At 41.6% G+C, this 23190-nt stretch overlaps 1 protein-coding gene across 1 annotated transcript; it reads left to right on the forward strand.

The window, feature by feature from the left end:
* Positions 1–1520: 1520 nt before the first annotated feature.
* Positions 1521–22758, forward strand: KIF3B (kinesin family member 3B). Its single transcript, XM_006881434.1, has 8 exons — positions 1521–2990; positions 7537–7638; positions 7810–7932; positions 8033–8151; positions 15823–15936; positions 16681–16786; positions 20617–20795; positions 22055–22758. The coding sequence occupies exons 1-8, from the start codon at positions 1587–1589 to the stop codon at positions 22149–22151; spliced, it is 2244 nt and encodes a 747-aa protein (XP_006881496.1). The 5' UTR covers positions 1521–1586; the 3' UTR covers positions 22152–22758.
* The last annotated feature ends 432 nt before the right edge of the window (positions 22759–23190 follow it).

Raw genomic sequence — 23190 nt, forward strand, 5'->3', positions numbered from 1 at the left:
CTCTGAAAACTGGTTGGAGGGTCATCTGTGAGTCAGTTCCAATTCAGTGGCAATGAATTGTTTGTTGCTGTTGTCTTTTTTAAATTTATTGCTTGAATAAATGCAATCAATACATTTTCTTGTAGTGCATTATAACACATCTTCATTTATTTTATTATCTTTTGTACAGTTTTTGGTTGTAGTTTTAAGGTGATCAGCATTTTGTTAGGTGCCATCAAGTCGAGTATGACTCATAGCGACCTTATGAACAAAAAAGATCTGAAACCTGTTCTAGCCTGTGCCAGCCTCACACTTCCTGACACATGAGAGCCCATTGTAGCATCACTGTGTCAGTCCACCTAATTGAGGGTCTTCCTCTTCTTCACCAATCCTCCACCCAGCATCATGTCCTTCTCCAAGCAACATACCTTCTCCTCCTAGCAACATACCCAAAGTATGTGAGGCAAAGCCTCATCCTTCTTACCGCCAGAGAGCACTCCAGCTGCACCCTCTCCAAGACATATCTGTTCTTTTGGCCGTCCATGGGATGTTCAGTGCTCTTAAGACATATCTGTTCTTTTGGCCATCCATGGGATGTTCAGTGCTCTTCTCCAACACCACAGCTCAAAGGCATCAGTTCATTTTCTGTCATCTTTTTTGGTGGTAGGTTTAGGATTGTTGTTGTTGCTGCTATGTGCCATCAAGTTGCTTGCAACTCATAGCGACCCTGTGTACAAGAGCCCTAAACTCTGCTGTATCCTGTGCCAACCTCACTGTCTCTGCAGTCAGCATAAAATGTGAAATTAAAACAGTATAAATCAGATGAGTACATAGTGAAAAGTAAGTCTCTCTCCCCTCCTACCCCGATGCTCTTAATCCTGGGTCCCCTACGCCTGTAGTACCCCTTACAAAGCCACTATCACCAACCCATTTACATGTATGCTTGTAGTAATACTGTATGCTTATCAAGCATTTGAAATCCATATATCCGTTTTATACATTCTTCCTCACCTACTTTTTCCACTTAACTGGATATCTTAGTATAGTATTATATTTAGTTTTATTTTTTGAAATGGCCTATATTTTCAATGTATATTTATATTGAATATGTTTAAACTGGCACTTCTCAGTGGGAATTGGCATTGTTCCGATTGTTACCTCAGATAATGTCACAACAAAGATTTTTGTACATGTATGTTTTATCTAGAACATTTGTCTGTAGGGTGAAGTCTTAAAATTGTTGGGCCAAAAGGTAGGTGCGTGTCGAAGTATGAAATAACCAGTCTTACTTAGAAAAGATGGCCAGTGGTTTAAGAAAAAGTACTAGTTAACGAGCAAGAGCAGCTTCCATTTTGTTGAAGTTTCTCTTTTTCTTCCAGAAGTGGTCAGCACCTCACCAGGAAATTCACAGAGTGGTAAAGCTGTTGGGCCTAGCTGTCAGCAGGTTGAGGGGAAAGGTGAAGCTGAACTGGCTGTGTCGGCACCTGTCAGGCAGCTCCTCATGACAGTTGTGCTGTGCTGACTTCCTTCTGCTCTTTTCTAGGACCTTAGCTTCGTGAGACATTTGGGATCCGTAGCCTTCACAGCTGACCTGCTTGGAGCTCATCATGTCAAAGTTAAAAAGCTCGGAGTCCGTGAGGGTGGTGGTTCGCTGTCGGCCCATGAACAGCAAGGAAAAAGCTGCTGCCTACGACAAGGTGGTAGATGTGGATGTGAAGCTGGGGCAGGTGTCTGTGAAGAACCCCAAAGGAGTGGCCCATGAAATGCCCAAGACCTTCACCTTTGATGCAGTCTATGATTGGAACGCCAAGCAGTTTGAACTGTACGATGAGACATTCCGACCACTTGTGGACTCCGTTCTGCAAGGTTTCAATGGGACGATTTTTGCCTATGGACAGACTGGGACTGGGAAAACCTACACAATGGAAGGTGTTCGTGGTGACCCTGAAAAAAGAGGGGTCATCCCTAACTCGTTTGACCACATCTTCACCCACATTTCTCGATCCCAGAATCAACAGTACCTCGTCAGAGCCTCCTATTTAGAGATCTACCAGGAGGAGATCCGAGACCTCCTCTCAAAGGACCAGTCCAAGCGGCTTGAGCTCAAGGAGAGACCGGACACTGGCGTGTATGTGAAAGATCTGTCTTCCTTTGTCACCAAGAGCGTGAAGGAGATAGAGCATGTCATGAACGTGGGCAACCAGAACCGCTCCGTGGGTGCTACCAACATGAACGAGCACAGCTCTCGTTCCCATGCGATCTTCGTCATCACAATTGAGTGCAGCGAGGTGGGCCTCGATGGCGAAAACCACATCCGTGTGGGCAAGTTGAACCTCGTAGACCTCGCTGGCAGTGAACGGCAAGCCAAGACTGGTGCCCAAGGGGAAAGATTGAAAGAAGCCACCAAGATCAACCTCTCCCTCTCAGCCTTGGGCAATGTCATCTCTGCCCTGGTGGACGGCAGAAGCACTCACATTCCTTACCGGGACTCGAAGCTCACTCGGCTTCTCCAGGATTCCCTTGGGGGCAACGCTAAAACGGTGATGGTGGCCAATGTGGGGCCTGCCTCTTACAATGTGGAGGAGACCCTGACCACTCTGAGATACGCCAACCGTGCCAAAAACATTAAGAACAAACCAAGGGTTAACGAGGACCCTAAGGATGCCCTCCTCCGAGAATTTCAAGAAGAAATTGCTCGGCTCAAGGCCCAGCTGGAAAAACGATCCATTGGCAGAAGAAAGAGGCGGGAGAAACGGAGGGAAGGTGGTGGCAGCGGCGGGGGCGGGGAAGAGGAGGAGGAGGAGGGAGAAGAGGGAGAAGAGGAAGGGGATGATAAAGATGATTATTGGCGGGAACAGCAAGAAAAACTGGAGATTGAGAAGCGAGCCATTGTAGAGGACCACAGCTTGGTTGCAGAGGAGAAGATGAGGCTGCTGAAGGAGAAGGAAAAGAAAATGGAAGATCTGCGGCGGGAGAAGGCTGCTGCTGAGATGCTGGGTGCCAAAATCAAGGTACCGTACTCTCTGCAGGCCCTCCCCGCTCTGGGTTCCCCTTCCTTCAACCTCTCCACTGTGTGTGTGTGTGTGTGTGTGTGTGTGTGTGTGTGTGTGTGATCTGTTTTACACCTCACGAGTTAGTCCTGTGAGACCAGACCTCAGTGAACACTTGTTAAATGCAAAGGAAAATGTCTGGGTGTTTCTATTTAAATTTTAAGAATGAAATATTAAGAGTTCCTGATAAAAGGAATTACGTATTACATATGTATTAATGAGAGCTCTGGTGGCCTACTGGATAAGGAACTGCACTGCCAACCCAAAGGCAGGCAGTTTGAATCCACCAGCTGCTCCCTGTGTGATCTATGCCCCTCCATGTGATTTATGGCTTTTGAAAACCCACTGTGGGTGAGCTATGAGTCCATTGTGATTTGACAACAATGAAAGAGAGAATTTGTACAAAGAACAGCAATAAACCCAGCACCTATGTACTGCCCACCCAGTGTAAAAAATGGCTCAGCTCTTACACCTGAAGTTTATCGTGTCCCTTTCCCACAGACGTAACCATTATCCTAAATCTGATGTTGATGGTTTCCTTGCCTTTTTTTTCACGCTTTTACCATATATCTATCTCTAAAGAAAAGATTATTTCACATCATCTCTTACCTTTATGTAAATGGAATCCCATGGCTGAAATTTGCTTTGATTTTAAGTTCACGAGATTTCTCCATATTGTTGTCTGGAGCTATGGTTTATTAATTATTGCTATTCTAAATGGCCTGAGGTGTTCCTTTCTCCCGGTAGCTTGAGTTGCTTGCATTTTGGGCTGTGTGTGTTCATGTACTTGACTCCAGAGGATATGTTTGTGTGTGTTTCTTGTCTGGCTTTGTTCAGTCCTAGAGATGTGCATCTCCAGCTTTACTAGATAATTACAGGATAATGATGAGGTAAAGCAGCTCTGTAGTTAAAGCTTATGCCAGCAGAGTGTGAGTCTTCATCTTAGGCTTGCCAATATTTGTGAAGATCTGGTGTTAAATTTTGTGTAGCTGGTGGACTGTGTGGTACCCTAATTACACCAGATGCAGAACAGTTCTGTCACCTCAGAAAACATGCTTATGATGTCCACGCACTGTTCCTTTATAACCAGCCTGCCAACATAGCCCTCTATGCCAGTGTATTTCATTATATCTGCCTCAGTTCTCCCCATGGCTGACCAGCATTCTAGAATGTGGAGCCTGTTATTGTTTTGGATCTTACTTCAGGCAATAGGGTAGTACGGTTACTAGATTTTGGTTCTTAAAGGGGTTTAATGACAAACGCGGATGAAAAGGTGACCCAGAGTTCTGAGGATGATGCTTTATCCACTAGCTGATCCGAACTCAGAATTCCTTAGAAGTCTTGGGTTCTGTCTTTCTGGGTTTATGCAAAGTTCCTTCTGTTGTGTGATCTGTGTCTGTTAAATGACAAGAATCTCCTTCTTGACTCCCCTCCCTCTTGTCCTTGAAGCTGTAGGCTGTGTATATCCTTGGTGGCCTTGAAGTAGCCCATTCACAGAGTACTGTTTCAATTGCAAGACATAATCCTTAAAGCCTTAAGAATCACCTCTAGACCTCATGTGAAAATCAAGCTACATACAACACAAATAGGATGTAACTTTCTTCCAGGAAAGGGCTAATGATATGGTGGAATTGCATTACATCAAATGCTTTTTACCACCCCTCCCCCCAACAATAGCATATGAAGTGTAACTTGAGGGCACCAATATTTGGTTTGCACACCATTTAGGATCCCATCTGACATCTAAAGCCAGGAACACCTATAGACTCTAAACAACCTGGAGTATTTTGAGAACTTTCAGTGGTTGGCAAAACTCAGCATTGACCTCAGTCACTGACTTCTTACCTGTTATGTCTGTGAGATTATTCTCTAAATACAGAAGGTCCTCCTCAGTCCTTGAATGCTGTAAAATCATAAAACAAAAGCATTCTGAAGTTGGAAGGAGGAGAAAGCTTAGTAACTTCATCCAGTTTGTTTGGGGAGAAAAGGAAATAGGTTGAAAGGGTTCACCGGAAGATGGCAGTAGGGCTGTGGTTAGTGCTTGTGTATTTCTTAAAGGCAGGGTGATAGAGGTTTTGCATTCTGTATTTTGAAAATCATTTCTGTGACCTCAGCCACCAAAAGGTCTCAATCCAGTCTTGTCCAGAGCGGATTCCTAATATCCAGACCCCATAACCCTCTACCTATAGACACCCTGCCTGTTCCTGTAATTAAGGAAATTAGGGAAGCCAGAACCCTAGAAATTCTCATTGCAGCTGCCTCTATGCCTCCCTCTGGCCCAGTAAATCCCCAAGAGCTCTGTTTCTTAGTACTGTAACAGAAATACTGCAAGTGGGTGTCTTTAGAAAACAGGAGTTTCTTTTTCTTACACTTTAGGAGGCTAGAAGTCAAAATTCAGGACACTGGATTTAGGGGAGACTCCTTTTGTTTGTTGGCTCTGGGAGAAAGTCTTTGTTTCCATTCTCTGTTCCTGGGTTCCTTGGCAGTCTTTGTGTGGTGTGACATTTTGCTTCCACTACCTGCTTCCTTGCCTTTGGGCCTGTTGTGAGATTAGGTGGCTGTTGTTAGGTTGGGTCAGTTTGGAGCCACTGCAACCCAGGGGGTAGAGTATAACTGCCTCTATAACAAAGATTTTCTCTGTTGGAATCAGGATGGGAGCAAATTGTCCAGCCTTTGGCCAAAGGAGCTGCTGAGTGGGTTGGAACCACTGACCTTTCCATCAGCTTTAAGGGCTTAATCTTGCATTGCCAGGACTCCTTTTCTGTGCCTCTTCTATTCCTTAATACTTCAGAATTGATTGATATGAAACACACCAACACTGATAATGACCTCAACAGCCAGTGGATTCATACTGCGTGCCTTTGGCTTGACAGCTCAGATCCTTACCATTAAGCCACCAGAGCTCCCTTAACATGATGGAGAAAACCCTATTTCTAAGTGTGATTATACCCACGATTTTTGCAGCTTATTATTTACAGCTCACATGTTTTGAGGACACACTATTCAATCTATACCAGCCTCTGAATCCTGCCTCACATTGATCTCTTGGACTTGTTTACTTAGCTTTCTCCTCCCTACCCGAGCCAGCCCTGGACTCTCACACAGCCTTCTGTTTGGTCTGCCGTCATCAGCCTGACCGCTCCCAGCTATTCTCGCTGTACAGCTGCACCAGAGTAATATTTCTGTAACACACATCTGACTGCATGCCCACGTGCTTAAAGAACACATCACTGGGGCTCTGGAACGCAGGGTGAAATTTAGTTCCTCCAACAGGGCTGGTGGCCTAGTGGTAAGGAATTACAGTTCAAATCCACCAGCAGCTCTACGGGAGAAAGATGGGCAGTCAACTCCCATGCAATTTACTGTTTCTGAAAACCTTCTGGAGGGCTAGCTCTGAGTCAGTCCCAATTCATGGTACTCAGCAACAACAACAACAACAGGGCTTTTAAGATTTTTTTAACTGACCCTTACTTGTTTTTGCTGTCTCTTACTCTACACACTTAAAAAAAATAAATAAAAATTCCTTCGGGAATTCCTGTTTCTGTTCCAACTCTGTGACTAGATGTCCTTCAGATAGGACCTGTTCCCTGACTCCCCTTTAACGTCTGGATTCTCTTCCTCCAGCGTGCATCTCCCATTGAGAGCCCTGCCCAGGCACATCTCATTTTATTGGGCATCACACACACTGTGTTTCTTGCAGATTGAAGATTTGTGACAACCCTGCATCAAGGACGTCTTTGAGTACCATTTTTCTAACAGCATGTACTGACTTCATGTCTCTGTCACATTTTGGTAATAATCTTTGCTGTATTTCAGACTTTTTCATGATGCTGTTATATAGTTAACAGACTGTAACCCAGTATAAGCATAGGCCTCATAGACATTAAAAGAAAAATGTAACATGCTTTATTACAATCTTAGCTTTGTAACAGTGATCTGTAACTAAATCTGCACATCTCTGACTTATGCCTGTACTTTCTCATACGACATCTAACACCATATGCTAAGAGTCTGTTTGTTTATTTCTGCCCTTCAGTAGACTCTTAAGTCAATGGACTATAAGGCCTGTGATTTGTATTCACAGTTGTATTCCAAGTACCTAGCACACAATAGACGTGTATGTTTAAAATAGGGTTGCTATTTAATTTAAAAAAAACAAAACACAAGACAAACCTCTCAGTGTTTTATCTCTTTTAAAAATATATTTATTTTATATCTGTTCTGGTTGGAAATATACACAACAGAACATATATCCATTCAACAATTTCTATGTAATCTTTTTTTCAAAGAGCTAAAATTCATGCATGCACGAGGAAAGTGTATTTTCTTTGTTAACAAGATCAAGTGCCCAGTGAAGCTACTCCAGCCCCGGTGGTGAGAAGAGTAGGACAAGAAAAGCTGAGCGTAGCTATTATATGCTCAGGTCTGGCTAACCTTTCTGGGGCATCCCATGAAATAGGTTCTGAGGGAGACCATTCACAAGATAAATTCTTTATTTTTCATGCAGGCCATGGAGAGTAAACTGCTTGTTGGAGGGAAAAATATAGTGGATCACACGAATGAGCAGCAAAAAATCCTGGAGCAGAAGCGGCAAGAAATTGCAGAACAGGTAACTTTTCATTGTTTCAGGAGATAGAAGGAAGTAGTTAATTCTACAGAGAAAATATCCCTTATGTTAGCCATTCTTCAAAACTGAGACTCTGACCTGGAGCAGGAGTCTTCATCTTTGTATAGATCTTGTTCTCCAGGCCAAACTAACGTATTTTGTGATGTTGCTCAGAAACGTCGAGAACGAGAAATCCAGCAACAGATGGAGAGTCGAGATGAGGAGACCTTGGAACTTAAAGAGACATACAGCTCATTGCAGCAAGAGGTGGACATCAAGACCAAAAAACTCAAAAAGGTATGAAAGGAATGAGAGCCTGCTTTGAGGTTTTGAGGGGAGGGAGAACTCTGTTCTCTCGATGTACACCCACCTTATCTGCCTTTCCCCTTGGACCTAGCTCTTTTCCAAGCTGCAGGCAGTTAAGGCTGAAATCCACGACCTCCAAGAAGAACACATCAAGGAGCGCCAAGAGCTGGAGCAGACCCAGAATGAGCTTACCCGGGAGCTGAAGCTTAAGTAAGTGCCAGGCTGGGGTGTGGTTTTTGTTAAGTGGAAAATACCCTTGAGGACAGAGCCCTGTCTCCCTCTAATACTTCCTGCCACCATGTCCTCCTTCTCTCTATTCCTGAAAAAAGTCACTTTCCTTCTAAGGTTCCGTCTTTTACCTAAAGAGCTTGACTGCATGTTTTCCATCCTTGCTTCCACCTCACCTTCTCCAAGTTTTTTTTAATAATTTTAATGAGCATTTACAGAGATTTTGGATTTCCATTCCTTCATTGCTGCACTTCTCTCCCCGCGCAGCCCTTCCCCCCACCCCCAGTTCGCTCTTCTCTTTCAAAAGTAAAAGAAACACTCCCTCCCTGGGACACAATCCCCCCACACCCCTCCCGCCGCCCCAAGTACATTCCACTATGCAACCTTAATTGTGGACTCTTGTGATAACCATAATACCCTATCATACATCGCTTTTAAATTATTAACTCCCTCATCTGTTTCAGTGCAGTATACACAATTTATCCAGTTTTTCTCAGTCTTACCCCAACCCTGATATCAGTCCCACTTTACAACAGTGGCACCATGCAATATTTGTCCTTTTGCGACTGAAATATTTCACTCAGCATAATGTCCTCCAGGGTCACCCATTTTGAATAATATTGCATGAGTTCCTTGTTTTTCAATGCAGCATAGTATTCCATTGTGTGAACAAAGCTGCAGTAAACATGGGTGTGCATATATCTGCTTGGATGTCAGTTATGGTCTCTTTGGGATATATTCCCAGTAGTGGAATTGCTGGGTCAAATGGTATCTCTATTTGCAACTTTTTGAGAAAGTGCCATACTGCCTTCCACAGTGGTTGCACCATTTTACACTCCCACCAACTGTGAATAAGGGTTCCAGTTTCTCCACAACCTCACCAGCATTTGATATTTGCTGTTCTGTTAAATTTTGCAATTCTGACTGGGGTGAGATGATATCTCATAGTTATTTTGCTTCTCCAAGTTTTGGGTTTTTTTTTACATAGACTCAGCTTATATTTTGTCCATTGTCTCAACGGTTTTTGTTCTTTTTTGTCAATATTCATTTCATAAACCATAATGTATATGAATGAAACACAATGTACATGAATGATTGTGTATAAAACAATATACATGAAAAAACACAATACATATATGAATGATTTTATGTAAATCAAGGGGAAAGTAATCATGACTAAACTGTCCCTGACAAGCCATAGTCTTTTTAGTTGCTTCTTAAATTTGGGCAATGACTAAGGTTTACAGTAAAAGAATTGTTGCCCCTGAATTATGCTTCTCCAGAAGCCAGAGCCTTTGCTATTTATTGACAAGAGGTTATCCTTATTTTCAGCATGAACTTTTTATGATGCAATTTTTTTAGCATGTAAATACATAGTGAATGTGCAAATACCTATTACTCAGACTTTTTAATAATTAATGCGTTTTTGTCACTCATTTTTTACACAAATATTTTAAAGCAAATCTTACCTCATGTTATCACCCTCTGAAGACTCTGTAGTGCATCCTGCCACACCACCCTCCATGCACATGGTCTTGTCTAGGTTACTTAGTGATTATGTGACCATGTGCTGGGTTTTTTTAAAGTGTTTTGGTTTGTTGTTGTTGTTTTTGTGTACTGTTGAATTGATCCAACTGGCACAGGAGGAGATTATCCCTGCTCCAGCAGAGCATCTGGTGGATTCAAACCATGTGCCTTAGGGATTTCAGTGCAGTTTCTTACTACTAGGCCACCAGAGCTCCCTCCATGTGCTGGTTTTTTAAAAGTTTTGTTGAGATGTAACTTACATGCATACAGTTCACCTATTTAAAATGCATAGTTCAGTGTTTTTTTTTAACATGCTCGCTGGCAGCTTTTGCCATTATCTAATTTTAGGACATCCTTACCTTCCTAAAAGAAACCCTATACCAGTTTAGCACTGATTCTTCATTTTTTCATTCCTCAGCCCTCAACAACTCCTATTCAACTCTGAGACTCTATGAATTTGCTTATTCTGGATATTTCATATAATGGAATCCTACAGTATGCAGTCTTTTTTATGATTAGCTTCTTACACTTAGCATAAATATAGTCAAAGATCACTCATAGAATATATGAGTACTTCATTGCTTTTTATGACTAAATAACCTTCTGTTGTATGAATATAATAAAATAGACCACATTTTATTTATCCATTCATCAGTTGATGGACATTTGAGCTGTTTTTTCTTTGGGGCTATTGTGAATCGTGCTGCTGTGAACATTTGTAGAAAAGCTTTTTTAATTATGTATACAAGCTTTTTATGAGCATATGGTTTTATTTCTTTGAGACTATTCCTTTGAGTCTTCAAGTTTTTACAGTTTTAGGTGTTACATTTAGGTCTGTGATCCATTTTGAGTTATTATACTGAGTATATTACATGAACTGAGTGTATTACATGAAGAAGTTGTTTCAGTTTCATCCTTTGTGCATGTGGACATCCAGTTTGACCAACACTATTTGTTGAAAAGGTTATTCTTTCCCCATTTCATTATCTCAACATTTGTGTTGACCATGAATTGACCATAAATGTAAGAGGGTTTAGACGCTCCAGACTTTTTTCATTCTAACCACATGACTTTCCAGCTTTGTAGTAAGTTTTAGAATTTAGAATCCAGCTTTGTCGTTCTCTGCAGGCTTAGCTTAACTATTTGAAATCCCTTGCATTTCCTTAGCACCAGTAGTGTAGTGTATTGTGTGTCAGGCTGCTAGCTGAAAGGTTGGTGGTTCGCTTCTACCAGAAGCTCTGTGGAAAGAAGATGAACAGTCCCCTACTGTAAAGAATAGAGGCTCAGAAACCCACCTGAGGGTTGCTGTCCTCCCTGAAGAATCAACTCCGTAGCAGTGGGTTCTCATTTTTTGGCTTGCATTTCTGTGTAAATTAAAAAAAAAAAAATTAATTTATTTTTACAATTAATTTTAATGAAAGTTTACAGAGAGAGTTTCCAGTCATTCATTGTTGCAGTGTTCTCCCTAACCCCCCCCCCCCCAATTCACTCTTCTCCTTGAGAAGAAAGAAAAACTCTTTAATTGTTATGCAATCCTTCCCCACAAGTCTACTTCACTGTGCAGCCTTCACTCTGGACTTCTATAATGACAAGAATACCCCTTTTTAAACAGTTCTCTCCCTCATCCATTTCAATGCAATATAGATCATTCCTCCCTTCCTTTTCTGTCTTCCCTCAACCCTGATGTCTGTCCCATTTTACAACAGTGGCCCTATGCAATATTTGCCCTTTTTGTGACTGAGATATTTCACTCAGCATAATGTCCTCCAGGGTCATCCATTTTACATAATATTTCATGAGTTCCTTGTTTTTCAATGCTGCATAGTATTCCATTGTGTGAATATACCAGAGGTTCTCTATCCATTCGTTTGTTGATGGGCAAAAAAGAAAAAAGAAAAGAAAGCCACCTGGGATATTTAGGGGATTATTGTGAATCTGTAGAACAATTTGGGGACGATTGTCATCTTTAAAAGGCCATCTAGTGGCATGGTGGTTAAAGCACTCAGCAGCTACAGGTTGGAGATTCAGTCCCATCAGTTACTCTATGGGAGAAAGATATGGTCGTCTCCTTCTGTAAAGATTGACAAAAACTCTTTGGGGCAATTCTCCTTGTCATATAGGATCATTATACATTGGAATCTACAGCAGTAGGTTCAATTTGGTTTGGGTTGTCTAAACCATGAACGTTAAGTTGTTTTGGGATTTCCCCCCCTTTTTTTTCTTTAAATTTAATCTGTCATTCCACTATGCAGTTATTTGTTAGACAGTTCTCTGCTCTTTGAAGCGATTGTTGTGTGGTCAAGTCAGAACCAATTCATAGCTTGACCCTCCAGTGTGTTTTCAGAGGCAATAAATCACACAGGAAGAGATTGCCCATCCCCTCCCACAGAGCATCTGGTGGATTCAAACCGTGTGCCTTTGAGATTGCAGCACAGCTTTATACCACTACATGACCAGAGCTCCTGAATGTTAAGTTTCATGATTCATGAATATGGAATATCTTTTCACTTATTGAAGTCTTGTTTTTTAATGTAAGTTTCATCATGTTGTTATTCATTATGTTTCATAATTTGTGTTAAATTTATGGCTAACAATCTTTTCCTATTGTTGTAAAAGGAATTCTGTTCTCAATTTTGTCTTTGGAATATTTACTGTTAGTATATAAACATTGGTTTTGGATACACAATGCTTTATTTTTTTTTTACAATGCTTTATTTTTATATTCAACAAAATTAACATTCTTATTATTGTCTATTATTTAGTACTTATTTAGATTTTCTTGGTTTGTGTTTGAATCTAAGTTAGGACCAACAACACATCACGGCTAATTATTGTGGTTGGTTTTTTTGTTTGTTTGTTTGTAGTTTTTTCATTTTTTAAAAATTCTATTCTTACTACTTTTGTGTGTGTGCTGTCAAGTCAGATCTGACGGAAACAGGAGGAGATTGTCCCTTCTCCAGCAGAGCATCTGGTGGATTCGAACTGCTCAGCAGTGCAGCTTCTTGTCAATAGGCCACCAGAGCCTGCCAATTATTGTGTTTCTTAAGAAGCTGTCTTGGCACAGTGGTTACGTTATTGGCTGCTTTTCTGATGGTTGACAGTTCAAACCTATTTATTGCTCCATTGGAGAAAAACCTAGTGATCTCTTCTTTATAGCCACGAAAAGCCTTTGGGTTTTTCCTTTCTGCCACATGGTGTTGCAATGGGTCAGAATCTATTAAATGGTATTTAATAAAAATAACCTTATCTTTCTTAAGCGTATTTTAATTTAAAGGAATCTCTTACCTCTGTTTAAAACTTTATTATAAATGTGCACCTGATCCAGGCCATGATCTTCACAATTACTTATTATGTGTTAGAAAGCTGGACAATGATTAGGGATGTTGGAAGGGGAATTGATGCCTTTGAGCTGTGGTGCTAGAAAAGAGTATTGGATAGACCATGGACTGCTAGAGAACAAACAGGTTCATTCTAGAGAGGGTGAAATCAGGCTGCTCCTTCAAAGCAAGGATTCTGAAGCTTTGTCTGACATAGTTTGGATATGTTGCAAGGAGGGACCTTGGAGAAGGGACATCATGCTTGGGAGGTATAGGGACAGCTGCAAGAGAGGAAGCCCCTCGATGAGATGGATTGACTCAGTGATTAGGGTAATGGAGGTATGTGTGTCAGAGACAATTTGATTGGCAAAGGATAGAGCAAGATTCAGAACTAATGTACATAGGCTTGCTGGGAGTCACAGTGACTTGATGGCACATAATGACAACAACATAGAATAAATGGCATTAGACAGCCTATAGGAAAGTCTAATTCTGGATTGGTGAATTGGCCTCCTCATGTTGTCCTTTAATCTGTGGCTCTATCCTCCTTATTTCCCTTCTGCTGGAAACTATCTCTGAGTTCTCAATGTTGGATGCATTGAAATCACCTGGTGAGCTTTTCAAAATAGTGATGCCTTGGCTGTGTCCCACAGATTGATTTAATTATTCTAGAGCAGTGGTGTTCTGACTTTTTCAGGCATCATTATTGCCTGAAGGACTGTTTAAACACAAATTCCTGGGACTACCCCCAAAGCGTCTGGCTCAGCAGGCCTGGGATGGGGCCTAAGAATTTACATTTTTAACAGCTTCCAGGTCTTGCTACTGAAGGCTCACTGAACACATTTTGAGGCTAATTGATATCACTAACCAGAGATCTGTGTAAGATATTTTTCAACATTCTGAAGGTGATACTGCAGTGTAGCCTGACTATAGGTCCACTGAGCTAATGGTTTCAGCAAACAATGGTCTTTGTCTGACTCCATAATCGCTTTAGGGTTGCACAATATTTTTCTATACCAGTCCTTTGGCTATTCTTATTTTTTACAGATTTTTCTTTAAAGAATAACTTTTAAAAGGAATATCTTAATGACCAAATTTTGAATTTGGAAAAGGACCCATAAAATGAAATGTATGGGTAAGTCCTGTTCCTTAATGTGCACAGTGAGAAAATGATCAGAAGAGAATAGTAACCCAGCTATTCCACAGCTAGACATAAACACCAAGAATAACAGAGTGAGATACAAATGGAGATTTGTACACCAATGTTCATAGCAGCATTATTCACAATAGCAAGAGCTTGGTAACATTCCAGTTGCCCATCAACAAACAACTGGATGGAGAAATTGTGGTACATTCATGTGGTGGAATATTATGCAGCACTCAGGAGCAACAGTAGCATGGGAGAGGCTAGAGAACATTATGTTTCATGAACTACCTCAGGGGCATAAGAACAAATACTATGTGAGATCATTATTGTAAAAACAAAAGGATAATCAGTAAGATATGTATGGATAGCCAAAGAGGGAAGGGGAGGCAGGTAAAGGGCTGAAGATAGGGAGAGGCTGAAATCACAGAGTTGTAATTTGGTGGGTGAAGGAAGGAGGGATAAAACCCCAAAACCATGTATATGAATGAAATACAATATAAACAAATTATTATATGCAAAACAATAGAACAGATTCTTAAAAAAAAAAAAAGAATAGTAGTTGTCTCCAGATAATGAAACTATTGATAATTATATTTTGCACATTTTCTAAATTAAGTAAAGAAGGCCCTTGGTAACGAGAAAAAGAATAGAAATAACTATATATGTATACAAAAGAGAGAAGTTCTTAAACATCACAAAATAAAGAGAACATTTAATCTCCCAAAAGTGTCTTTCCCTAAGAAAGTCATTTTTATTGTTAGATCTTTTTAATAAACAGTGAGCCAACCTGTTCCTTATAGTACCCTGCACCTCTGTGGTATTTGTTGTGTATCTTTCCCACGCTGACACTCCTTTGGCATTGTTCTGGCCTGAGGTTTTGAAAGAGTGAAGTCACCATGGAGACACGAAACCCTGTGGGTTCCAGGGTCATTGTTTGCTGTGTTCCCTGCTTGCTTACTAGGCAGACTTTTCCCCAGAGTCTTCTCTGTCCCCAGTGTTTAAAGGACTGGCAGCTATTGGGCCCTGCTTTTTTGTCCTGGCAGGTTAGGAATTGAATTTTTCCAATTTGGGTATCAATCCATGGAGTTGGAGGAGAGCAGTTTAATTTCTAACTTGTTTTCAGTATTTGCAAAATTAATAGCCTTCATTAGCAATCCCAGTGGCACCCTGAAAGATACTGATGGTATGAGCAGGTGTGTAGGTCTGGCATCACCCTTTCCTCAGTGCTGTAACATCTTCAAACTGCAACTCTCATAGTCCCAGGACTGTCAGCCCCTCATACCTCATACAGGGACAGGGTTTCACACATGTCTGAATCCCAGCTCCTGATAATGATTTTGTTGTGTACCATCAAGTCAGAACTGACCAATATTGACTTGCCAGCGGGTTTTCTGAGGCAGTTAATTTCTCGAAGGAGAATTCCCATCTTTCTCCCAAAAAGCAGCTGGTGGATTTGAACAGCATACCTTTTGAGTTGGCAGTGCAATTCCTTACCATTAAGCCACTAGCACTTCCTGGAAGCCCATGGTAACTGCAGTACATGTTTGCTGGGTGACTTCACGGATCTTTGAGTCACTATTCATGGACTCAGATAGCCAACACTAACTTAATGAACTTTGTTTTCCCATCTGTATTCAGACATGTGTATGTGTGTTCTTACAGGCATCTTATTATTGAAAACTTTATCCCTCTGGAAGAAAAAAGTAAAATTATGAATAGATCCTTCTTTGATGAAGAGGAAGATCATTGGAAATTACATCCTATAACCAGACTGGAGTAAGTCATTATTGACTTCAAACAGAAAGGCTGAGGGAGGAGGGCATGCAGGGGGTCACTCAGGAAGAATGAAAGATTGTTGATAAGCTGAACTTGACCAAAGAGGTTTGGTAATAGCATAGCATAGCATAGCATAGCATAGCATAGCATAGCATAGCATAGCATAGCATAGCGACTTATATAAATGTGGAACCAGCTGCACTTCTGAGCTCTGTGGCTGCCACAGGCTGCCCATGAGCTAAAAGTCTAATGTTGAAGTGGTATTAAGAATTGGAAACTTTGTTACTGATGAACTGATGACATTTCCCAAATTCCTGCATTTCACCCTCCCCAGCTGAAGGCTTCTAGGCCACATGAGGGACACAGTACATTGATGTCATCTTGTTTGTCGATTCTAGTCTGACACAGTGATGGAAAAATTCTCAGGGCGTGCTAGGAGATGTCTGCTAAAGATGCAGGAGTGAGGGGTATTGACAGCTATGTATTACTGACTGCTGTCTCAGCTCCCTTCTAGTTTAAAAGTTGCATGATGCTTACATTTGAATCAGAAAGCCATTCAGTTAGTAAATATAAACAAACAGTTCTTGTCCTATGTATGTCTCAGCCCTAAGTCCAGGGAGTTACTTGCTTTTGGCTCTGTCTGAAGCAGGCTCGGAATCTTCCCAAAGCTAGCTCAAGAGGACCGATGCTGGGACTGTGGACTACATTCCAGCCAGGGCTTTAACCACTGCAGTCCATTTTCAGGAATCAACAGATGATGAAACGGCCAGTCTCAGCTGTGGGGTACAAGAGGCCACTGAGCCAGCACGCAAGAATGTCCATGATGATTCGCCCTGAGGCCCGATACAGGGTGAGAAGGTTGTTCTTGGGTTTTTCTCTTCTCTCTTTTGAAGAAGTTCAGAGTTATGTAAATCCTTTAGCACTGTTTGCAAAGTCACAGTGTGTGGTTTGTTCCTTAACTCTTTCTAAAGTTAGTTAAGTATGATTGTATTGGAAACATTAAAAGATGAACTAGAATGAGATTTAGAAAATCAAGATGAGGGAAAGAGGAAAGTCAAAACATACTACCCACAATTTTAAAAAAACAAACAAACAACAAACCCAACAACTCATTGCCGTCAAGTTGGAACTGACTCATGGCTGACCCTCTAGCAAGTTTTCAGAGGCAGTAACTCCCATGGGAAGAGATTGCCCATCTTTCTTCCACAGAGTTCCTGTTGGATTCAGATTATCAGAGAGGCTACATTTAGGTCAGCAGCACAACTCACTGTGAGTTGTACCACCAGAGCCAGCTCTACCCATAATAGCCAGTAAATCTCGATTGAAAGCTTCAGAATGACTCTGTAAGAAGACTGGAGAGACATGGAGATCTAGTAATAGCAAAGTAACTGGAGAGATATGGAGATCTATCTAGTAAAGGGATACTGCAGAGAACATGGATATCTAGTTAAGCACTCAACTACTGATTAAAAGTTGTCCATTTGAACCCACCTTTTTCTGAAAGGTCATAATTTTGAAATTGTATTGTTGTCGTTAAGTGCTGTCGAGTCATAGATGACTCATACCAACCCTATGAAAGAGAGACATGCATACTTGTGTAACTTGCATCATTACTCCACATTCATAGTTTCCAGAGGCAAGCTATTTCAGAAGTGGATGTCACTCCTGCTTCCAAGCTTGTTTTAATCAGGGAGCTTCACCAAACACTGTCCACCATTGGTAACCGTTATCACATTTAACACATCAATGTCACAGTATTTAGCATCACAGCAGCCGTGAGTTACCTCTGTACAGCAAATGGACAGACCAGTGCTATACCATTTAGAAGAATGACCAAAAACAGTTAAAACCAGCCCTGAGGGCCACAGATTAAAATCACCCACCTTTGACTTGGTAGCATAACTTTCTATCCACTAGGCCAACAGAGCTCTCTCGTCGTCGTCGTCGTTGTTGTTGTTATTGTGGTGGTTATTGTGGTTAAGTGCCGTCGAATCATAGGCGACTTCATAGTGACTCTTTGAACGAAAGACCTGAACACTTGTATAACTTTCATCATTTCTCCATTTCATAATTAGGACCATAATTTTGAATTACCTACAGAGCACTTCTACTGTGCGAAAAAAAGAATATAGGTGACATGGAGATGGCTAATCCTGATCTCTGCTAACACCATAGAAGGAACCTTTCCCCATCAACAACATCCATAGCACAACACTAATCCCTATAAGGTCAGACATCATGCCCCATGTTTCTGTACCTACTTCTCCTAATTCCAGCACCAGTCTTAACTGCACTACTGGGTTTGAATTCTGTTGCAGTGGCTATACAGACTTTACAGAACCAGCATCAGACTGTGTAGCTGTTCTAAAGTAACACTTAGACTCTTAATGACACCCAAATATTTATAATAAAAATGCTATGAGATCTTCCTTTATAAACACTACGTACTGGGCGCTGTGTTTAGCACTTTATGGCTTTCTCTCACTTAGCTCTCTTGCCTTGTCTCTAAGGATTCCTTGTAGCATAGTGCATCAACTGTCAGCTGCTAATGAAAGGTGAACCACAGGTGAAAGATGAGCACTCTCCTGTAAAGATTTACAGCCTTGGAAATCTGAGGGAGGATCTGTGAGTTGGGACTAACTCAGTGACAGTGGATATTTAGTGTTTGTAGCCTTTTCTGTTCTTAAAGAACAAGGAGCTGATAATTGGAGGATCCATACCCATTACTGTCCATTTGGAACCGACTCATAGCTGACCCTCTTTCAGGTTTTCAAGAGGCTGTAAATTGCAAGGGAATATATCGTCTATCTTTCTTCTTTGGAGCCACTTTGGTGTTCAGCACTGCTTTCAGTTTGACAGCACAGTTCCCTATAAATTGCAACACCAGAGCTCCCTGGAGGGTCCAGAAGACACAATATATTGTTCAGTGAGAAGAAAAAAAAAGCCATTTGTACCCAATGTATATATATATGAATTTAAAAATCCGAGTCCACAGTATATTAAAATGTGAACTGATTAGCTCTGATTGGTAGAGGTACACTTAACTTTACATTTTCTTCTTTTTGCTTATTTACATTTTAGAACTACCATCAGGAAACTTTTTCAAAGGAAAGATTTTCACTTACAATTCTTTTAATATTTTTCAATCTTCCTTGGCAGCCAGAATAATTAAAAACAAACAAACAAACAGAAAACAGGATTAGTTAACTCTTCAGGTGCTGCTCTTTCTGTTGTTAAATTATTTAAAATTAAGAAAGCCACAGTCAGGTTTATTAGGTGGGGTTTATGCAGGGAATTGAGTGCTGTAGCAGAAACCTAGATAACATTTTCCTAACATTTAAAATAAATATGTATTTCACATTTAAAAAAAAAATCTTAAGCCAGAACATGGTTTTAAGAGCCACAGATCAAATATGTGGGTTTCCAGGGTGCTAAAACCTTGATGGCATGGTAGTTATGCCCTTGGCTGCTAAACAAAAGGTCAATAGTGTGAACCTACCAGCTGCGCCTCAGAGGAAGAATGTTGCTAGTCTACTTCCATTAAGTTTACAGGGTTAGAAACCGTATGAGACAAACTGTGAACCTGCACGTTTGCTAAGAGTTGAAGTCAACCTGATGGCAATAGCTTAGTTTTTGGTTTTAGAATCTGACCCAAAGGTAGAATTTAAAGCAGTGGTTCTCAGATGTTTTCAGCAGTGGACCTAATGGAGCTGCTTGTCCTCCCTCCCTCTTTCCTGCTCTGCTCTCTCTGGAGCCCTGAGTTTCTTAACTCCACTGACTAGAAAGAATTAGAAAAGAAGATGACCATGGTGACCATGGGCTTCTTCCCTCTACACCGTTACCTTGGTACATGGGAGGTAGGAGAAGGCTCCCACGTGGAAGAGACAACATAGAGGAATCAACCTACCACATCTCTTATGACGTGGAGCCCATTCCTGTTTTCAGAACGTGGTTACAGAGCCCAAATATTGCCATGTGCACCCTCCACGTACATAGAGTAGATCTGGCCCTTTCCCCACTGCAGCCCAATGTTCAGTGGAGCCACTCTCGGTGTTGAAATGATTGGTGCTGCTTCTTCATACTTTTCTGTATTTATTTTCATGTTGTCTGCAACAAATGAGTTTTATGTCATTTATCATTCCTCTCTGATTATGTCCCTTTCTATATAATAATAATTCATGCTCATTGTTTTGTCCAACAAGTTGCAAGGTGGGATCAGTCCTTGGAAAGGGCTGTCGTGCTTGGGAGGGTGGAGAGACAGCACAGGAGAGGAAGACCCTCAATGAAATGGCTTGATTCAGTGACTAGGGTAATGGGGGGGGGGTAGATGTATCAGAGACAATAAGATTGGCTCAGGATGGAACAGGGTTTAGGGCTATTGTACTGTTTGTATATTGTTTAGGGCTAGGGTCCCTAGGAGTCGCAGGCGACTCGACAGCATGTAACAACATTGTTTTGTTTTGTTTTTTTAAAAAAGGGAAAATACAGAAAAACATAGGGAAAAGAAAAATCCTCTAAGTTGCTGGACAAAATATTGTAGAACTACATCCTTTCTTCTCAACAGGCTTTTGGTAGACTCTGAATAGCAACCAGGTGGCAGTTTTGTTCTTGGAGAAGGCATGGGTTACTTGTGTCTGTGTCTGGGGGCCAGTCCAGATCTTAATGGCTTTGCTTCTGCAGGCAGAAAACATCGTGTTACTAGAGTTGGACATGCCCAGCCGGACCACCAGAGATTACGAGGGCCCGGCCATTGCCCCCAAAGTTCAGGCTGCATTGGATGCAGCTCTGCAGGACGAAGATGAGATCCAGGTGGACGCGTCATCCTTTGAAAGCACGGCAAATAAGAAATCCAGGGCCAGGTGAGTAGCTTTTGATGACCCATGTTTGAACAAGACATGTTTGATCAAGGACAAAACAAAGTAGAGAGGGCCAGGAGTGCTTGTTTAGCATGAGACACTTTGCAGAACATTCAAGAAGGTGTTGCCATATTGCTCCAGTGTTTAGTCATTTCTTCCAAAAGTTTTTATGGCCCAGGCACTAAGGCAGCTATATTGAACACCTCAACACCTAAAACACTTACCTTGTCTGTGAAGAGTGTGTGGTCTGGTGGATTCTGGGTGCCTGCCCACCAAGTCTCAGGAAGTTCTGAGTGCTTTAGAAGAAAAACTCTCATAATGATTTCTTGCAAAAGCTTATCTGGTAAAAAAGATCATCAATCTCATTTTCAGATGAGAAAACCAAGAGAACTCCAGAAATTAGCTGATCCAAGGAAATGCAGCTAGTAAGCTGGCGGGGCCAGAATCCAAACGTGGATTTGACGAAATCTACAGTTTCTGAACGTTAATGCTGAATTTACTTCACTCATTGGAATAATCAAATATTTAATTCAGTACTCAGAAATGCCATCTTTAGACAAAGATATTTTTTTCTTTTTTTAAAAAATGCTACATTAGCAAAGATTTTTTTAAAAAGTCATCAAAGTGAATTAACTCAGGTGTATAAGGACAAATACCGAATAAGACCATTATTGTAAAAACAGCGATAACCAGGAAGATGTGTATGGTTATCCAAAGAGGGAAAGGGAGCAGGGTGGGGGGCTGAAGAAGGCAAAGGGGAGAAAAGACAGGGTCTCAGACTCTGGTGAGTGGAGGAATTAGGAAAGATTCAGTGGGAATTTGAAAAGACAGTGTAATTAATATTGGGCATAGATCAATGGTGATTAATTTTATAAGACAGTGTATGGGAATGATCGTAAGAAACAATGTGAATGAAAAAAAAACCCACCAAAAAGTAGTATTTTTTTTTAAAAAAAATTAAATTCTAAAAAATGCAACCAAGTAGAAAACCAAAAATGGAAGGAATTGTACCTACAAACATGATCCCCTTACCCTAACCAGTGTCAAGATTAGATTTTAGCAGAAGAACAAGAGTGAGCTTCAGCAGTCTTGTCCTGAAGTTCCCCACACCTGTTGGCAGGCAGAGCTGAGGCTTTTACAGTTGAAAGTATACTGGAAAGGCCACCTTGAAGGGTTAAAGGCCCTCAGTGGAATAAGAATCTGACTTGGGTCAGGCACAAAGATGAATAGGTGTAATGTAGACATGTGTTTGACTTTTGCAGGCCTAAAAGTGGAAGGAAGTCAGGATCCTCCTCGTCTTCCTCAGGAACCCCAGCATCTCAGCTTTATCCACAGTCTCGGGGTCTGGTTCCAAAATAAATCCAGGCCCTCCTCCTCTCCCAGGGCATCAACAGCATTTGCCTTCTGAATGAAGAGACAAGCAGAAGCCAGCAGAGACAACTTGGGCCTAAACTCAGAACCATTCCCCTGAGGAGAAGCAATGGCCTCTTTGCAGAGTAACTTGACTCAAGCTGGTTGAACTGTGCTGGTCCTGATCTGGCACTCAGCCCCTCTGGGAAACCTCTTTTAATTAGCATCTCAGAAACGCATGGGGTAAGGTAAAGTACGATAGTGGAAGTGGAGACAAGGGAGTGTCCACCTCTTCTCCTTCCCTGCTTCTCCTGTGCCCTCCCCTTCCCCTACCGCCCCTTCCCTTTTCTACTCTCCTCTTCCAGCCTGTCCTTTATTTACACTGGGCTCCCTGCTTGCTCAAACAATAGGGCAGGTTCTGGAGTCACCTTTGCAGGACCAAGTTTTAGAGCTTCAGGCTCTAAATGGCAGTGAGGCAGTGAGGTCGAAAAGTGAAAGCCCTAGAATTGAATGAGTTGTCTTAAGAAGAAATGTGAAATCTCACTTGGATCCACATCATAGATGGGCATGATCAAGTAATCGTACTTTCTGTACCTTAGTAAGAAGGAGATTTGCCAAATGAGGAAATCTTTTCCTAGGAAGCTATTGATTTCCCGCTCCTGAAGGATTCGGTGTGGGAAGCACTACAGATAGCATTCCCTGTTCCTCCCAGGAGAGCTTAGGGGAACAACTTTAACACCTCAGAACCAAGACTGTCCTGTCAAACACCTGCATCTGTTAGCCCACGCCATGTGCAGATACTGTGTCGCTTTATTTTCGTACATCACCATCTCTACCCGCACATGCTCTGTTGTGGGCCTGTTTTGGGGGAGAATGGTGGCTGGCTGGCAGGCTCGGCATTCCCGGACAGGACCAGAGTTGAGGGAAGAGAAGTACAGAGGTACTTTTGAATGCCCCATTTTGTTCCATATTGGTGTGGAGACTTTGACAAACGGTGTTCAGGCAGATGCAGAGATGGAGCGACGTGACACTCAGAGCCACAGGAAGG

Source organism: Elephantulus edwardii, unplaced genomic scaffold (genome assembly GCF_000299155.1).
Source record: "Elephantulus edwardii isolate Elephantulus edwardi_28Jun2011 unplaced genomic scaffold, EleEdw1.0 scaffold00015, whole genome shotgun sequence".
NCBI classification, from domain to species: domain Eukaryota; kingdom Metazoa; phylum Chordata; class Mammalia; order Macroscelidea; family Macroscelididae; genus Elephantulus; species Elephantulus edwardii.